Source organism: Diplotaxodon limnothrissa, linkage group LG8, assembly GCF_057381915.1.
Source record: "Diplotaxodon limnothrissa isolate DT_005_m linkage group LG8, D_limnothrissa_male_GT1.1, whole genome shotgun sequence".
Classification (NCBI taxonomy): Eukaryota; Metazoa; Chordata; class Actinopteri; order Cichliformes; family Cichlidae; genus Diplotaxodon; species Diplotaxodon limnothrissa.
Genome location: NC_140603.1, coordinates 31,303,323 through 31,322,392, shown reverse-complemented (window position 1 = coordinate 31,322,392; position 19,070 = coordinate 31,303,323). Strand labels below are relative to the sequence as shown.

Genomic DNA, 19,070 nt, shown 5'->3' with positions numbered 1-19,070 from the left:
GCTCTCGTTCTCTGACGGTTTTCCATTCAGTTACAGAGCTGAGTATGTTCTAGTATGTTTGTCTTGGCTGTCCATTAATCACATCCGTCTGGATTCACAGAGGCGCTCAGCACCTGTTTGTAGCTGCAGATGTCTTTTCTGATCGTTTCACTGATTGTTGGAGCTTCAGAAGATAAACGCTGGATGCTGATTCCCAGCAGCTCTGTTTTCTGGCTCATCTTCTGTGAACTGCATTAGTGAAAGTGACTCATAAGCACAGTACAGTCAGTCTCGGGCTCAGATCACCCCGGTATCCTTCATGGATACGCTCTGTCGATAACAAAGCCGTCAAGGTCAGGACACGTAAGCAGCACTCGGGCTTCTCTGCAGATTTCAGATCCAGACTCGGAGTTTAATGGAGAGCTGCTCAGATCATTTCCAGCTCTGTGTTCGTATCCTGGGCCTCCAGAAACAGCTTTGCATCACTGACACTTTTAAAACTTCCTTTCATGCAAAGTCTGTTTTCTATATAAATGAATGAAGGTAACTGCCGGTCCATGATTCACTGGCTTCAGCTCCAACACGAGCAGCTCAGATTCACCGATGATGGCAGACACCTCAGCACTCAAACGTCGTCTTTGGGGGGAAAAGCTGCACGTTTGGTACGGAGCCCACAGGAAGCTGCAGCTGAAATGGTGCAAAGTTCCGACTGGTTTGCAGTGAATTAAGTTACGTAAACTGGAACAATGGAGCAAACGTGGAGCTGCCTGTAATCCAGCCTCAGAGGGAGTGCTGTATTTCTCGAAGCCCACTTTTAACTGTGCATTAGTCCACTTGTGCTCTGCTAACACTACGTGTGGGAATTTGAAGGATACGGGCGTCTGTAGTTTTTGGTGCTGAGAATGGTTTTTATCTTTGCTCTTGTGAGGTTTGCTGCTGTAATCAGAGTTCACTCGTTTCTTATCCAAACGAACAAACAGCGAGTTGACTTTACACCTGGATTTTCATTCATTAATTCAAATGGACTCTGTGGCTCACAGCCAAACAGCCGAGGCCTTATCCACACCGCTCACACTCTGAGCTGACTTATCCTCCGTGTGTTTGCTTCTCTTATCTTAAACACACTTGTTCATCCGGCTTAAATCTCTCCTGTAAGTCATCCAGCAGCCTGACACCAAACTGGATTATGTGTGAGGCTTTAAAGACCCACGCAGAGAGGTCGGGGAACACCAGCGAGCGCTGACGCGGCAGGTCGTTGGTGCAGTGCACGAGAGGAGGTGAGGGAACCGACTGGACTTTCCTCGTCGCGGCTCACATGCAGACACTTTGGCACCGTGTTTGTTCAGCATGTACCACTTCAGATAGGCTGCACGGTGTCTTTATCTTGTGTGTTCAGTTATCTAACATGTGTCCTGGACTGTGGACAGTGACCACGATGTAAAACTACTACAGCTGTGTTTTTGATTGATAAGCACTCGTTTTGATCCGTTCGGACACAAAGGTTATTGCTGAATGGGAACTAATGGTTGAGAGAATCATCAGTCATAAATCAGAGGTTCAGGAACCACTGTGAAACACTGTGATAAAGGGCCCGTGTTTCATTTCCAGCCCCACGTTTTTGTTCCTGAACCCTATGAAGGTAGCTTTGCATGATTCACAGTTGGAAATAAGCCTTTTTCCTCTCATGCTGGACCTTGCTGCACTCAGTTGTGTCTGAAAACCGCACTTCCCTGTTATCCAACTTTCTTCTGACAGACTTTTCTTTGTAAACTTGAGATATGAACATCAGGTGGGCGGAGCTTGTGAGTGATCCCCTCTCTGAGGTCACACGGAGTCAACAATAGAACAAGCAGTGCACAGTTGTGTGTTTTGAGTAGTGTGCAGTCTGAGCATAAACAGCTCACTGTTTGAAACTCTGGCATGTTTAATATGAATGTTTGTACAGGAACCATGAAGTGTTCGGAGCATCAGTGCCAGCACAACACTGTCAAACATTCTGTGGGTCGGGATTGTTGCTCAGCTCAGTTTCAACTTGAAGAGAATCCAAATTAACAAGAGGCCCAGTGATGGAGAGATGCTGATAAATAACACAGGATGAAGAGAGAGAGACACAGTGTGCAGACACAGACGAGAGCGAGGAGAGAGGATCTCATTATGATTCTGCCCTGACCTCGTTCATCAGTCTTCATTCCTCCTGTGTGTCCTTGGTATCGCAGCAGTGCTTCTGCTGCAGTACAGCTGCACTCAGTCCTGCTCGCAGCACTTCAGAGGACTTTACACCAGCTTACATTCAATGCTTCAAGTCGTGGATTTGTCCTTTGTCCACCAAAGAGAAGTCGAGTCCCCACAAAGTGACCGACAGTTTTATGTCCCCACAACATTGGTAATACAAACGTACACACACGCACACAGGAGGACAGTACTGCTGCAGGCTTTGTGACATCATCATGACTGGAGTTTTTGAGGACGTGGCTACGTGTCAGTCAATGTGACACAAGTGTAGAAAAACTCCCACCTGAACAGTTAATCGGTCTTCATCCCTAATCTCACCAGCCTGCAGCTGAAGCAGCACATGAATCATGTGACCTTAATCTGGACGTTAACCTTTTCACACTTATTTACCATCAGATGATGAAAACATCAGCGCTGCCCTGGTTACCTTTTTTAGCTCCACAGTAATAGTCCAAGCTTTGCCTTTGTGAGCACAACTCAACTACCTCGCAAGCTAACGGAAGCCATGGTTACCATTGTTTACACCCCCATGCTAACGTTAGCGCAGCACTCAACCAGCAAACAGCAGCGAGGGCACCCTTAGAGGAGCTCCTGGTGGGTGGACACCACACTGATCCACCAGGCGACCTCATGTGCCACCTTTCCATCACTCGTGACCATGACACACTTAAACTTCCCCCACAGAAATTCATCCTCAAAGCAGAAGCAGTAAAGCGAACCTGCTGCTGGAAAAAGTGGATTTAGTATTATATTTACATTGATGATGATGAGAGCGTTGGAAAGTCTGCCTCACAGCGGCGCTGTGCACAGAGTCTTCTACCTGAATTATTCATAAACCTTTATTCTGTGGATAAAATAAGAGTGTCTCATAAATGCAGTACTATACAGATGAAGTGAACGGATACACGATGGTGCCTCACTGAGGCGCTTTGCTCTCTGGCCACAGTGACGGTGACGTCCAGCTGTGCCCGAGTTCATCGTTCTTTACCAGCTGTGAGTGTTTGATGGGAAGCTGTGAGTCAGCTTTCTGCAGCATCTCTTTCTTCACATCAGTGACAGCAAACATGTTCTCAGTTTAGAGGTGAGACTTGATGCTGAATAATGTTGTTACTGTGAGGGAAGCACGTGGCCGCGCGGCCTAAAGCGCGGCGAGCCTTCGGGCCGTGCAGATGATCCAGCAGCTGGCCGCTGAAGTCACAAGCTCTTCGGCGGTCTCGCCTTACCTACCTCGCTCCTCCATAAGCACATCAGCTGTTTGATTTCAGGCCTCCAGAAAAGCTCGTGATGCTCAGTCGAGTTGAGGGCGAGCTCGGAGGGACGGTTCTGGTTTTAGCATCAGCGCAACGTGAGAGGGAGGCTTCGCTCCGACGCCAGAGTAACTGGCTGTAAATGACTCGTCGGTCTGTAATCTGTGCAACGTGTCTCGCGAAGGAGATCAAGTCATTTCCTTGTGACAGTGTGCAAAGTGACTTTGATGCGTCTTTATGTATCCCAGTAAAAAGTGCCATTGAAGGCCAAGAGGGCAAATCTAACAGCTCAGAGCTATAAGGATATTTGAGAGTGATTATAATGCGCACTAATGTAGAGTCAGTGATACTTATAAACTGGTGGATCAGGAGTGTTCGGAGGTCTGACCAACACCAGCATGTGATGGAGGCTGTGTGGGCTCAGGAACACAGGTGTGTGGGTCCTGACAGAGTGAAGAGAATCGTCTCCTTCCAAAGAACAAAGTTATAAAATCAGAAGTTTTCATGCATTTTAAAGAGTAATTTAGCTGCTGCTGCTTCTTTAATTTGATCAACACATTTGTGATGCTGTTTTATTTACGTTTTATTTTCTTGTCTAGTAGTACACAGTCACCCTGACCTTTATTTTGAAAGTTCAGTCATTTGTAACCATGTGATCCGTGGTTCGCCCGCCTGCTGCCTCTCGTCCCACGCTCAGCTGATCCAGAGCCTGCAGCAGAGTTCAGCCACTTTTAAACTTTTTCATCTATATAAATGATTTGTTTGATTATTTGAGCTCTGCAACAGCAGCTGCTGTCTGTGTTTGCAGCATTTAAAACCGTGACGTTCCTGAGCTCTGAGTGCTGACTCCGTGTTTGCTCTGCATTCCTTTCCAGTTGAAACGAGAGTCTCCTAAACTTAATTAAGATGCAGGAACCAGTGAGGCTACACCCTGTGGTCACATGTCTGTGTCTGTGGGAATTACTCACATGCACTCGTGTGTGTGTGTTGACACATTTGAGTTATGTGTACTGAACTCTTGTCGCTGTGGTTTTATGAACTTCTGCAACCAGATACACAAACCTGCGACCTGCTGCTGCAAGACTTCATGCAGCAGCAGGTCGCAGGTTTGTGTCCCTGCAGCTTCCCGGCCTCTGGATTTGCATGCAGTCTTACCTGTGTGTGTGTGTGTGTGTGTGTGTGTGTGTGTGTGTGTGTGTGTGTGTGTGTGTGTGTGATGGGTGTGGCATACCATTAATGTGTGTCTGTGTGCAGGAACAGCAGACTGTTTTTATTAGGGGCGGAGTGCATTTAAGCATTATCTCCACGCCAGCCCAAACGCACGCACACGAGCCGGCGGCGCTGAAGCTGCAGAGCGATCAGCTGCCACATGTTTCAGCTGTTAATCACTGGCAGGAGTCAGAGCTGCTCCTCTCCGGATTTTTCCGCTCCCTCAGGGCTGTAATTTAGTTTCTGTGCAGACGCCGCAGCTCGGCTCTCTGCAGGAGGGCGGGGCCTGTCGGCTTCACACCTTCATTATATTTCATCGGGGTAGCTGACGTCATTGGTGCTGAGAAACTTCTGGAAATTTGCAGCATGCATCATCATCACCAAAATGAATGAAACTGTTGTCTTTGTTCAGCAGGTTCAGTCTGGGCTCAGCTGTGGATGCTGACTGGGATTTAAAACCTGCCAACATGTTTGTTAGCAAGCAAACTTCAGCAAACTCTTAAACTTAGCTGGTTTATTGTTCTACCCATGTCAAGGACTAATCCCAAAGTGTAGGCCGGGGACCCCTGATGGGCCGAGAAGGTACTGCAGGTGACCGACAGTAATAACAGTTTGTTATGGCTTCAAAACATGAATGAAAACACAAGGAGTTGTTCATTTAAACAGTCCTGCAGCACTAACACGTATCTACAGTTAAATCCATTTTTCACTTTGTTTGAAAAAAACACACAATAGCTTTTATTTATAATACAGCGAGCCTCGCAGGTGGAAACATATTAAAAAATAAGGATCACAAACTGAGCTCTGCAGATTTCAGAAACTGAATTGTTTGCAAAAAACAAGTTTTGGACGCTGGTTTATCTTCACGCTGTCAGTGCACGACACACGTGCAGCTCCGTGTTTCTGCACGCGCGTCACAGATGGTGTCATGTCAAGCTAACAATGCTAATGCTATAAAAGCAGCCTATCACGTAGCTGCTGTGGAGCAGAGCGACCAGCAGAAACTCAGACGACCACTTTCAGCGACTGTTTCTGGAGAGTCAGAGGGAACGGTTGGTGTTATGAATACCAACATATCTGTGGGCTCAGCGGGGGCCAGGAGGGGGGGCGGGAAGGCTAAAAATACACGTTTGGAATAAACATGCGTCCATCTCACCTCCATCAGGACTGAACCCACATCGAGGCTCGGAGGCTTCTTCCTGTAACGTTGCCGTTCAAACCTGCAGTCTGTAATCAGGGTGTCTGAAAGCTCTGCTGTGCCACAGCACCGCGTGAGAGTTACCCATCTATCCACCCAGTCATCATCCACGTATTTGTTATTGATCTTATTTCTTACTGTGTAATTTTTTGCTTTTTTAAATCTTTGTACAGCACTTTGGCCAACATTTTGTTGTTATTAAATGTGCTTTATGAATAAAGTTCCACAGCACAGCTCCACAGTGTCACTCGAGCCTGTAAAGTTCAATCCCTGAACCTTCTGTAGTGATTCTTCCTCAGAAACTTTCTTTAAACCAGGAGAAAAGTTTGCTCTTAATGGGAAACTGAATATGGTGACCTCATGGAGGCGGGCTTTCCTTTACCATCAGAGGGATCATGTGATCACCCACTGTGGGCTGCCAGGCTTTTTTTATATCTCACCAAAGTGTCCCAGGCTGCTGCAGCTTTGTCCTGATCCTGCAGCGCCTGCAGACGCTGCGCTGAGAGCTGCTTTGTTGTGCTTCAGAGAAACCGCAGCAAACGGGCGTTTGAAAGGTTTTCCAGTAAAGGTCCTTCGTAGCTCTACGTGGAAGCGTTCTCTGAACTGGTTCTTGCTTTGCGTGATAACAAAGCTCCACCTGCAGCCTGTCGGTCTGCACTGAAACACAAGTGTCACACAGACTAAGCTGCAAAGTGCACGTGAAGCTAACCGAGGGAACCTCGCAGGACTCGTTTGACTCCACATGTCCAAACTTTGCTGCTGAAATTTGTCTTTTTTGTTTTTCTTTGGAAAACAATTTAAAACATTTTTTAATTTAATCAAATTTCATCACTGAGAGTTTTAGAAGAATAGTTTTCAGAACAGTTGACCTTTCTGAGGTCGTGACCTTTAACATCATCTTTTCCTGTCTTCTGTCCAGATCCTCTGACTCTGTGTCTCCATGGTGAAGTGGGCGGGGTTTGATGTCAGCCCCTCATCTCGTCGACCCTCCCGCCATGCCCACCATGGTCTCTAGGTTGCCCAAGTTTGGTTCTCGGCCCACCGCCGCTGTCAGCACCAGCGCTGCTGCTGCTGCTGCCGCCAGCGCCGGCACCCGCCTCACCAACGGGTTCTACCACCACCCTGGACCATCAGGGGGCAACGGCGCCCTAACGGCGCCCCCGTCCTCGGCTAAACAGAATGGATTTATCCGAGTGCCGAGTTCGATTTCTGTGAAATTGAGGAGAGAAAATGGATTGATGGTGGACGGCGGCGGTGATGGGGAGAGGGCGTGGAGCCGGGGGAAGGGCGGGTGGAATCGCAGCAGCGTCCAGCAGTTTTACTCCCAGCGTGACGCCAAAAAAGCAGCCTCTGTGGAAAAGGGGCGTGGCTTTGGCCTGCCTGTGCCATCATCATCATCGCCGTCTCCACAGTCCAGCCCCAGCACACCTCCTGCTTCCAAAATCAGATCCAACAAACTGAGTCCATCAGGGCCGACCAACGGCGCCAAACACGCCCTGAACGGCGTTTCGGGGCCCAAACCGCGGCCCAGACCCAGCAGCTCTCTGAGACGGCCTCAGAGTTTCCTCTCTCGTGCCGGCGGTTCTGGTCCTGGATCTCGAGCTGGTTCCCCGTTCCAGAAGAAGACTCCAGCCAACCGCTCGTACTCCAGCGACAGCCTCGGCTCCGCTGTCTCCGTCCGGCTCACTGAAGACGATCGCTTTCGCTCACGGAGCCTCACCCAGGTCCGACGGCAGCCCTCCCCCACCCTCACTCCTTCCTCCGCCTCCTCCTCGTCCCTCCCTCAGTCCCCCTCCACCAGCAGGGCTCCACCTAAAGGCAGCCTGCTGAAACCACCTGTTAGCAGCCAGGCAGGTAGAGGCGGAGCCAGTGTTGGTTCTGCTGCTTCAGCGAGGTCGGGGGTCCCCTCCCTCCTGCCTCCATCTGCCTTAAAGAAACCTCTCCTACCCAGCCTGAGCCCCACCTCCAGGCCCAGTGGCATCAGCTACAAGATGTCACGCCCAACACTCATCAAGCAGTCCCGCCCACTGCGAGCGACGACGGCCAATCAGTGTGTAGACGACCAAGGACTGAGCAGACGGAAGGACTCTGTAGAGACGCCTTCGACGACAGAAAACAGCCCAGGTTCAGCTTTTAACTCTTTATTTTACCCACAGCTTTTTATTTTTGTCTGTTTGTAGTTTCTCTCTAACAGCTGCTCGTCCTCCTCCAGAAAACACTCCAGAGGCTCCGGACGCAGAGGAGCTGCCGGCAGAGCCTGCATCCCAGGCAGAGGTTTCGATTTTAGGGGAGACGCTGGAGGACATGTCCCTGTCTTCCACCTCCTCTCTGGATAGAAACGACACCAGTCAGGAGTACATGGACGACTTTGACAACCTCGGTGAGATCAGATTTCTTATTTTATATAGATGTCAGTAAATTAGAATAATATCCGACTTCACGGCGACGCTTGTCTGCTGTTTGCAGGAAACGGAGGCGTCGGCATCCTGCTGCTCTCCTCCAAAAACGAGGAAGATGACTCCGGGCTCGACCAATCGTGCGCCAGGTTTGATGACGACAAGGTGGTCGCTAATTGTGTCACCAAGGCGACCGGGCTGTGTTTTCTGGATGATGGTATCGACTGGAGCAGCGTGAGACTCACAGGTGAGTTTTATGAGGAGCAGGAGGGAGGAGAAAAAGTGTCGAGACGACTGCTTAAAAAAAATAATGCTGCTTGTGTTCAGGTGAACGAGGAGACCATCAGCTGACCCGACTCTCCCGCCGGAGACGGTCCAGTCAGCCGGACTACCACGAGCAGGTAGCGCCATTAAACCCATACAAAGAACTTTCTATCCACCAATCAGAAGGAGCTATCAGTGCCCACAGCAGCAGCTCTCTTTATAAAACCACAGTCTGCCAACCTATCGGCTAATGCTGTGGCTTAGCCTGTGCTAGCGGCCATATTCCTTGTAGTTTTGGGCCAACACTTCCTGTTACATTTGCCAGATTTTGTTTTTTAATTAGAGAAATCAATAAAAGCCAGTAGGCTGCTTCATTTGTATGAAAAAATAGAGTCTAACAGCACAAACACAGTCCGGAGGTCCAGTTCAGGGACTCCAGTTAGCTGAGGTGAAGCTAGCAGACAGCTAGCAGCTACAGCCGCCTGTGTCACCATTCACCTGTCAGTCAAAGAGGCCACACCCCTAATAATGCAGACTTTAAGCCTTAAAACAGTTTAAAAAGGTGAGTTGTGAAAACAGTTGATATGAAGAGTTTCTGTATGAGGCCGTCAGCATGTTTCTTTCTGCTGTAGAGCTTTAACACTGAGTCAGCCTCTAGTGGACATTAGAGGAACTGCAGGCTTTGATATCAGCACAGGAGGATGCTGCTTGGCCTCACCCTGCCTTCAGCCTCACCTCATAGACCCACTTCAGATATTTAGCCTCTTGAATTGTCACAGTTTCCTTCATTTGTCAAACCTTTAACCCATTTCCAGAAACATGACATAGTCTTTGAGTCATACTTTGACCTGACTCACAGCTCAGCTACAGCAGGTGAAAGCAGCCCCACACGTGGACAGTTAACAGGCAGGGTGTAGACGTGGTTTCTGTCCCTGAAAGCCGGGCGAGGCAGGACGCTGTTGGGAAAGACAGAGGAGGACGTCTGTCCTGCTCTCATCTGCAGTCATGAACGTTTAATAAAAGCTGAAAAACTCCACGTGGTCTGAATCAAACATGTCCGTCCCCTCTGCAGGGCGGCTCGTCCCTGGACCTGTCCCCCTCCGACAGCTGCGGGTCCGGGGGCACCTACATGTGGGACGAGGAGGGTCTGGAGCCCCTGGGGGGCGTCGCCACAACCGCGTCCATTCACACCAGCAGCAACACCACCCACCACATCGGGAGCTTCGACTCCGACCTCAACAGCATCGTAAGGACAAACCTGCAGCTCACACACATTTGCCCCCAACCTTCCTCCAGGCTGGTTTGTAGTTTGGATGATTTCGTGGCAGCGCAGCAGAGAAATGACAAAGAGGAGCGTTTAACATTCAGGAGGCGTCTGCTGTGCTGCTCCGCTGAGGTTTGCTTCCACAGAGACGGCACAATGGAGACGCTTCATCGTGATGGAGTCACGTGTCAGATTAGCACAAAGTTTTTAAAGTCTGAGCTCGAGGCCTCTCAGGGGAGCTCAAAAAACAGCTTCACTCAGACTGATCTTGTGTTTTGATTTCATTGATTTGAAATGTCCAAAGTTTAGTCAGAGTTCATGTTTAACCCACAGTTTCATTTATCAAACTGAAAATCAGACATTTTAATCTCACGATGAACGCTGGTGTCACGTTTCAGCTCATCTAAGTCTGCAGGAAGTCCTCTGGCTCCCTCTTGTGTCCACTCTGTGAGTTACACTCACGGCCGATCAGATGTCCTGTTCTTCTTCTTGTTCTGCCCTTTCTTCATTTCTCTTCTATAATTTCTCTTTAGAAATTATAGAAGATTATATATATTTATATTATATATATTTACATCATGTTGTTGTTGTTCCTTTTATTCTTTGTACTCCTCTTTAGTCTCGTCCTCACTCCACCTTTCTTCTTCTTCTTCTTCTTCTTCTTCTTCTGATTCTTCTTCTACAGTTGAAGGGATGTTAAAGGTTCCCTCACTGTTTATACTCCCTTAAATCCAGCTGCGGTTTCTGTATTTGTGGTCAGGAGTTTCTTTTTTACTCCGCAGTAACACGTTCAGTGTTCAGCATCTCTCTCTCTTGACCTTCCTCATGCATCCTTTCTATTTTTGAACAATATCAGACATTTATTCAGTAAAGTTTGTCTCCAGCTTCCAGTGTCCACTGAAACTTTACAGACACTGATGTTCATGAGATGATGAGAGAAGCTGGAAGCTCCCATTCTTCTCACGGTTTTCCAGTTTTAAGAGCATCTCTGCTAAAGTCCGACTGGTTTATCGGTATTATGGACCGTAATGGTTACAGATGTATGTGTCGGTGTCAGCTTGTATAACAGCCAATAAATGAAACCTTATAACGTGGATAAAAACACTGTTCGACCATGTTATCAGTGCGGATGTTGCATAATTTATCCACCAGAGGGCACTCTGCAACCTCCCTGATGAAAACACAACAACCAGCTGAAATAAATAAATAAATAAACTGGCACAGGAAACAGGAAGTCAGTTTAAACATCCTGTATCTGTGCGGCTTAAACGCCACCCGGCCATTCTGCTTGTTGCAGGTTAATAAATCGCACTTCGTTAGCATCAGTGTTTACTGGGAGCTACAGCTGCCATAAACGACTAATGTTTCTGTCTTCTTATCAGACATGAAGTGAGCATCTGGGTGGTGTTACACAAAGCTGAAGGCTAACAGTCAAAGGGATTCAGATGTGTTAAACTGCTTCGAGCCGTGGCTTCATGTACGCTCTGTCCTGTTGAGTAAAGTTAATCTCCATCCTGAATGATGCTGAGAGGCTGTTAATGAGCTCCCGTCTCAATGTGCCCTCTGCGTTAATGAGCTGTGGGCCCAACGAGTGATTGATCGCAGTGAGCTGAGGGTCTTAATGATGTGAGGACATTAACGAGCTCTGGACTGATGGCTCAAGCCTTTCTCGTCTTTAAGCTTTAACCTGATTGTCTTCTGTTTGTTGGTAGATGTGAAACTGAAATTATCATTAGAAATGTTTGACCCGACCACCAGGGGTCAGTGTTGCCTCAGGGGAAAGCTTTGCTCTGTTTGTTTTAACAGACGGGTCAGGACAACGACGAGGTTTCTGTGTTTTCATCAGAGCGAGGACAGAAAAAGAGGAGGAGTAACGATGATCACAGGGGGGCGTGGCACGAGGAGAGTTTAAGAAATGTTATGAAACAAAACTAAAATTTTTAACTCTCCAAAAGTTGATTCTGTTCATCCGGATGTAGCATTTTTTTTTTTTTTTGACTGTTCATTAATGCAAATGTTTAATCAATTAGTCACGTGGCAACTGCTCTGTGCATTTAAGCTTTTATGGTGAAATTCTCCCCTCTTTATTTATAAAGTTTTGCACATGTAATTTAACATATCAGGCCCAATACAGCAAGTATCAACCGATATAAAGACATATATCAAAACAAATTAGGCCATCGAAATTCGGGTAATAATAATAAAACAGAAAAAAAAATAAAAATAAAAAATCAACTCCCTCCCAAAACCATAACAGAAGGGAACCCTGTGGTACAAAAGTTTAGTCTATTGTAAGTGTTTTCAACGAGTTAAAGTAAGTGATAAAAGGCTGCCACATCTGTGAGAACTTATTAACATTTCCTCTGAGTCTAAATTTTATTTTCTCCATTTTTAAAAAGAATGTAGCGTTTTGTGGGGGAAACGTTTCATCATCATCCAGGTGACGTCTTCAGTCTCAGCTGACTGCAGGCTTCAATCTTATAAACAGGACATTTGCATAATGACTGAAACCAGCCCAGTGAAGCAACAATGGGCTGGGAGGGCAGTTCCTTCATCTTAATTATGCAAATTCTCATGACCATTGATCAACAACCACTGACCAAAGACCATGTTAACATTTTTAACCACTTTTTATTCCACAATAAAAGCCATAAACAGAATTGGCAGATAAGAAGTTGCTTCCTGTTTAGGCTGGATTAATACGGAAACGAGAGCAAGCCGAGAGCTCAGCAACGTGTTTCAGTTTTATGTTTTTATTACAACATGCTGACGTCGGCCTTTTGATGTCACTGTGATGTCAGAGGGCATCTTCTTCATGCTCTTCCTGTTTCCTCCTGTAGAGGGCAGTGCTCGTTATTACATCTTTAGGTTGAACCTTCTCATGATTTATTGATTATAAAATCAGTACATACTATAATGTTGTGTTGTGTTCTCCTGTCATGGACTCGGTTAGCGCTAAAGTAGCGTTTAATGACGTTACTTTAGCTTCTGTGCTCACAGCTCTATGAAATACCCTGAAGTCTAAATCAGTGATTTAGTTTCTTGTTGATACGTGTTTTTGTGAATGATGTGGGCAGAAGAATGAGAGAGAAGGAAAAGGAAGAGAAAAGAAGGGAAGAAGGGCAAGAGGAGGGAGGTGAAGTGACAGGATGGAAGTAGGAGAGGAAGAGGTGAAGATGACAAAGAGGAGCAAAGAGATGAGGGAGCAGGAGGAGATTAGGAGGCGGTGCGTTGATGTGGATGACTGCTCTCAGCCACCAGGGTGTGTGTGTGTGTGTGTGTGTGTGTGTGTGTGTGTGTGTGTGGCTGTGGCTGAGCACATGCAGGCAGATGCTTCTGCATGAAGCAGCCTCCGAACTCTTGCACAGACAGAAGAACTCAGAGCTGATCAGCAAGCACAAAAGACCTGCTGACGACGAGGGGACGGTCTGTGCCTTTTGTCAGCTGCTTCGTTAAATTGTTGTTGATTTTTTTTCTTTGGTCTTTGTGTTTCTTCGAGGTCGGCGGTCTGTGCAGCACGGCACTTTGTCTGATCACCTTGTGCAAAACTAGAATCAAATAGAGAATTATTCAATAAATGTTCTTTTTCCTCTAACACACAAATATCGAGATACTATCAAGTTTTCCGACCGCTGTCCTGGATGATAGAAGGATCATCTGCTGCTGTTTTCTGATGACGCTCGTTTATTTTTTCAGAATAACTTTAAAAACACGGTCAGCATGTGTCCTTCTGTAAATGAACGGAGCTCAAAGCTGATCCTTAACCTGTAGCCTGCAGATGTCCTGTGACATGTTACACAATACAAGGTAAAACCTACTGTTCAGGTTTAACTGATAGATATGATTGATTAGTTATAGATATTTATCCTCAGAGCTCTGACAGCAGTCAGACAGAGAACGTTTCTTTGTTTTAAAGTGATGCACCGTTTCTTCCTCATGGCTCTGCTAATAAAAGTTTTTATTAAATACATTTTAAAGCTGCATGAAACTCTTTAGTTTTGGAGCTGCGTGGATTTGTGAGTGGTCGTGTTGTTGTCGTTAACCAGCTGCAGTAACAGGTGACCCAATGATGTGAAAGCCGCTCGCTCAGTGAGTCGTGCTTGTATCCGATTTTATCAGCTGATGTTCACACTAACAGCAAAATCTGCTGAGTTTAGGTTTGAGGAAAGGAAATCAGGGAAGCAGGGTCCAGATTTCCAAAAACGTGTTTTCTTTATTTACAAGATAAGAAAACGGAGACGTCTCGGTGTTCTTTCTTTATCTCCTTTTAATGTTTCTTTTCCAAAATAAAGGACAGGAAGCTGTAACTGTTCAGTCGGGATAGGTTTGGACCTAAACAACACTTCACTGAGTGGATCCGTACTCTCATCTTTCCTGTGTGGTGCTCTGTAGAAAGGAGCATTTGTATTTCCAGCTCTGGATGCTCTCGTTCGCTGTCTGCACGCTGACGTTAGAAGTTCCTGAAACATTTTCTGCTCATTGAATTTAGCCCGGTGTGTTTTCTTGGAGTCGGCTTATTAAAGACCGCGTGTCTCTGTCGTACGCTGTCTTTCAGGACATCCTGAACAACCTGGACTCTTGCGATCTGGCTGATGATGATCTCATGCTGGACGCAGACTTCCCAGAGGATGGCTCTCTGCACAGCGGTACGTCTGAACATGTGCAGATATCACTGATACCTGTAAAGTGAAATGATGGATCCCAGTAAGGACGTAAAGTTAAATTTTATTCATACAGCGTCAAATCACATCAAAGGTCACCTCAAGGTGCTTTGTATTGTAAGGTAGACGCTACAATAATGCATCCAGAGAAAAACCCAACAATCATACAACCCCCTATGAGCAGCACTTTGGTGACAGTGGGAAGGAAAAACTCCCTTTTAACAGGAAGAAACCTCCGGCAGAACCAGGCTCAGGGAGGGGCGGGGCCATCTGCTGTGACCGGTTGGGGTGAGAGAAGGAAGACAGGATAAAGACATGCTGTGGAAGAGAGACAGAGGTTAATAACAGATATGATTCAATGCAGAGAGGTCTGTGAACACATAGTGAGTGAAGAAGAAACACCCAGTGCATCATGGGAATCCCCCGGCAGCCTACGTCTATTGCAGCATAACTAAGGGAGGATTCAGGGTCACCTGGTCCAGCCCTAACTATATGCTTTAGCAAAGAGGAAAGTTTGAAGCCTAATCTTGAAAGTAGAGATAGTGTCTGTCTCCTGAATCCAAACTGGAAGCTGGTTCCACAGAAGAGGGGCCTGAAAACTGAAGGCTCTGCCTCCCATTCTACTTTTAAATACTCTAGGAACAACAAGTAGGCCTGCAGAGCGAGAGCGAAGTGCTCTAATAGGGTGATATGGTACTACAAGGTCATTAAGATAAGATGGGGCCTGATTATTTAAGACCTTGTATGTGAGGAGCAGGATTTTGAATTCTGGATTTAACAGGAAGCCAAAACAGGAGAAATATGCTCTCTCTTTCTAGTCCCTGTCAGGACTCTTGCTGCAGCATTTTGGATCAGCTGAAGGCTTTTCAGGGAGTTTTTAGGACATCCTGATAATAATGAATTACAGTCGTCCAGCCTGGAAGTAATAAATGCATGAACTAGTTTTTCAGCGTCACTCTGAGACAGGATATTTCTAACTTTAGAGATGTTGCACAAATGGAAGAAAGCAGTCTTACATATTTGTTTAATATGTGCGTTGAAGGACATGTCCTGGTCAAACATGACTCCAAGGTTCCTCACAGAGTTACTGGAAGCCAAGGTAATGCCATCCAGAGTAAGAATCTGGTTAGATACCATATTTCTAAGCTTTTCAGGGCCGAGTACAATAACCTCAGTTTGATCTGAATTAAGAAGCAGAAAGTTAGCGGCCATCCAGGTCTTTATGTCTTTAAGACATTCCTGCAGTTTAACTCATTGGTGTGTGTTATCTGGCTTCATGGACAGATAGAGCTGGGTGTCATCTGCATAGCAGTGTAAATGTATGCTATGTCTTCTAATGATGCTGCCTAAGGGAAGCATGTATAATGTAAACAGAATTGGTCCTAGCACTGAACCCTGTGGAACTCCATAATTAACCTCAGTGTGTGAAGAGGACTCTCCATTTACATGCACAAACTGGAGTCTATTAGATAGATATGATACAAACCACTGCAGTGCAGTACCTGTAATACCTACAGCATGTTCTAATCGCTCTAATAGGATATTATGGTCGACAGTATCGAACGCTGCACTGAGGTCTAGCAGGACAAGCACAGAGATGAGTCCACTGTCAGAGGCCATAAGAAGATCATTTGTAACCTTCACTAAAGCTGTTTCTGTGCTGTGATGAGCTCTGAAACCTGACTGAAACTCTTCCAATAAACCTCTGCAGATGATCTGTTAGCTGTTTGACAACTACTCTTTCAAGGATGTTTGATATGAAAGGAAGGTTGGAGATTGGCCTATAATTAGCTAAGACTGCTGGGTCTAGAGATGCTTTTTGAGTAAAGGTTTAACATAGCTGATTATTAGAGATAGGTTGATCCTATTTAAGATCGAAGCATTAGTATAGCTAATAATAATAGCTGCTCTACTCTATGTTGGTACAGGGCATTGAAGATGATAACAGTGGGTGGATTATATTCTTAAACTTAGTTACAGCGCTTTCAGAAAGACATCTACTGTGATAAAGTCTACTCTCCACTGCTGTGTAATCAATTATTGTAAATGTAAATGTTATCAGGAAATGATCAGACAGGAGAGGGTTTTCAGGAAACACTGTTAAATGTTCAGTTTCTATGCCATATGTTAAAACAAGGTCTAGAGTGTGATTAAAGTGGTGGGTGGGTTCTTTTACAGTTTGAGAGAAACCAATCGAGTCTAATAACAGATTAAATTCCATGTTGAGGCTGTCATTTTTAGCATCTACATGAATGTTAAAATCACCCACAATAATTATTTTATCTGAGCTCAGAACTAAATCAGATAAAAAGTCTGAGAAATCAGACAGAAACTCTGTGTAAGGCCCAGGTGGACGATAGATGATAACAAGTAAGACTGGTTTCTGAGTTTCACAGCTGGGGTGGACGAGGCTAAGCATCAGGCTTTCAAATGAATTAAAAGTCTGTTTGGGTCTTAGGTTGATTAATAGGCTGGTGTGAAAAATTGCTGTCACACCTCCCCCTCGGCCTGTGGGGCTGTGGTTTAGCCAAAATACAGCTTAGCCAAAAGATGCTAACAGCTGAGACAACAAAATCAGCTGAGACTGCAAAGTGAACTCAGATGTGTAGTTTAGACTTAGGGTTAGGGGGTTAGGGTTCACCAGTTTAACTGACTGAAGGTTTTCTCAGAGACCAGTTTGCTAACAGCTGCTGGACACTTGGGATCATCATGCTGGGGGCGGGGCTTAGTGCTGGCGTCATTTAAAAAGTATTGTAAAGGGAACCAGAGTGATGCAAGCTTTCAGGATGTCCTACAAAAACAATCATCCTCTGTTTGGAGTTAAATCCTTACTGGTTGTCATGGTGATCTGCACGTCGCGTCAGTGCGAGCAGCAGGATCTGTGCAGGGCTCAAAAGCTTCAGCGGTGACCACAGCGCCGCGTCTCCGGTCAGTGTTGACTCTTGTTTGATTTTTCGGCTGCAGACGGAGACGGGCTGTCCCACATGGCTCAGTGGAGGAAGAGGCAGCTCTGCTGGGGGACGCAGGACGTCCACAACGACAATGAAGGGTGAGTGGAGCTCGTTTGTCTATCAGCTCAATTTATTTGATTTTATGTAAGGTTTTTTTTGTGTCTGTGTACCTCATTGTTTTTGATATTTGTAAATTCTGATTATTTTAGTCTTTTCTTTTAATTTCTCGTCATTTAAACACAACTTTTAGTGGATTTAATAGTTGTTTTAAATGGAAATGATGCCCTGGGGCACAAAAGATTTAACCCATAGAAGTACTGAGATTATTAGTATCAGCCTGATTATGTTGTTATTGTTGGTGAGAGAAAAGGACTGTCCACGCTGAGGGCTCGGGGTCAGAGCGGGTCATTTAGAGGTCGAGATCGATGTTGACTGTGAGGAAAATGTCACAGATTGAACAAATGGATTATCGCTTACAGCCGTTTGTGTGTCTAATAAATCGTCTCATTAGAAAACTGAGAAGCTCGGCCTGCTCGGTGCACACCTGGAGCAAGCTAAAGTGTGCTGCAGAGAGATGCTCTACACCAGGCCGCCGGCCACTTCTGGCACCGTCATCTCATTGGAGGCCACTTTAGTGTCCAAGTAGTACAAAAAAACACCATTAATATTTCCTAAAATGTAGTGTTTGGTTTTTTATTTAATTCTCTTTCTGGTCAGACACGTGGCAGCACTTTTGCTACAATTATGTTTGTATTTAACAAAATAAAAATGCAGGTATAAGCGTACACATGAGTTTTTGACTGCAAGTGAAAATAGTTTTCTTTCCAAATAAATCTGTCGCTGAACTAACACAGCCCTCAGCATGTTTGCACTCTCGTTACCTCGGCCAGGTCGCGGTAAGGAAACTCTGGCTAATACTTTGGGTTCGTGTCGGGCTCGTAGCCGGGAACTAGCTTTACTGTCTGGGTCAGCTTTGCTAGCGAGAGACAGAGAGAGGCGTTGAAAGGCTGCTCCAGCAGAACTTTGTTTCGGAGGAAAACACGAACACAGTGTAGAGTCGAGTCTTAACAGCTTACTTACAGCTGGGCTCGTCAGGCTGCAGTGGTTATTATTATATTTACATGCTTCCAGCTCCCGTTTCTATTCGGTGACAGCTCGTACTTTTCAATGTTCCTTTTTCTCCCTCACGCTCACACACGCAGCGGGAGGGGCGGTCCCACATGTTCTCCCTGCAGCACGGACTACACCACCCATGAGGCTACAGTCTTAAAGGGCCATGCCTGTAACACTCTGCTGTCGTATTAAATCATTTTTCGTGGAATAGTTTTTAAAAAGTATTTCTTCACATCTATATGCGGGCTGCAAGTAGAGGTGACGTGGGCCGCAAATGGCCGCGAGTTTGAGACCCCTGCTCTACACTGTTCATACAGCCATGATGGGACAAACTGTGTCTGCTGTCGTGTTCTGACGATCATCACTAAACCTCGTGCATCGTTTGTCTTTCTCCTCTAGCCTCAGCAATTTTCAGAGCTACAAGCTCACCGAGGATCCTGGGAATAAGAGGACGGACTCAAACAGGGACGGCGAGCTCGTCCTGGACCTCTGTCCTCCTACGAGGTGATTCAGCACATCCTCAGTTTCTGTCCTCAAACCTCAAAGTTCCCGTCTG

The 19,070-nt window shown here is 46.1% G+C and overlaps 1 protein-coding gene across 3 annotated transcripts in view; it reads left to right on the top strand.

The window, feature by feature from the left end:
• LOC146627411 (serine-rich coiled-coil domain-containing protein 2-like) overlaps positions 1–19,070 on the top strand; it is a 44,105-nt gene that overhangs the window by 8,104 nt on the left and 16,931 nt on the right. For all 3 annotated transcript variants that reach the window (XM_085361665.1, XM_085361664.1, XM_085361666.1), the window contains exons 2-9: positions 6,785–7,989; positions 8,078–8,245; positions 8,332–8,508; positions 8,589–8,662; positions 9,598–9,771; positions 14,345–14,435; positions 17,415–17,499; positions 18,914–19,018. In XM_085361665.1, the coding sequence (XP_085217791.1) occupies positions 6,828–7,989; positions 8,078–8,245; positions 8,332–8,508; positions 8,589–8,662; positions 9,598–9,771; positions 14,345–14,435; positions 17,415–17,499; positions 18,914–19,018 (2,036 nt within the window). In that variant the 5' untranslated portion in view covers positions 6,785–6,827. The remainder of the gene's footprint in view (positions 1–6,784; positions 7,990–8,077; positions 8,246–8,331; positions 8,509–8,588; positions 8,663–9,597; positions 9,772–14,344; positions 14,436–17,414; positions 17,500–18,913; positions 19,019–19,070) is intronic.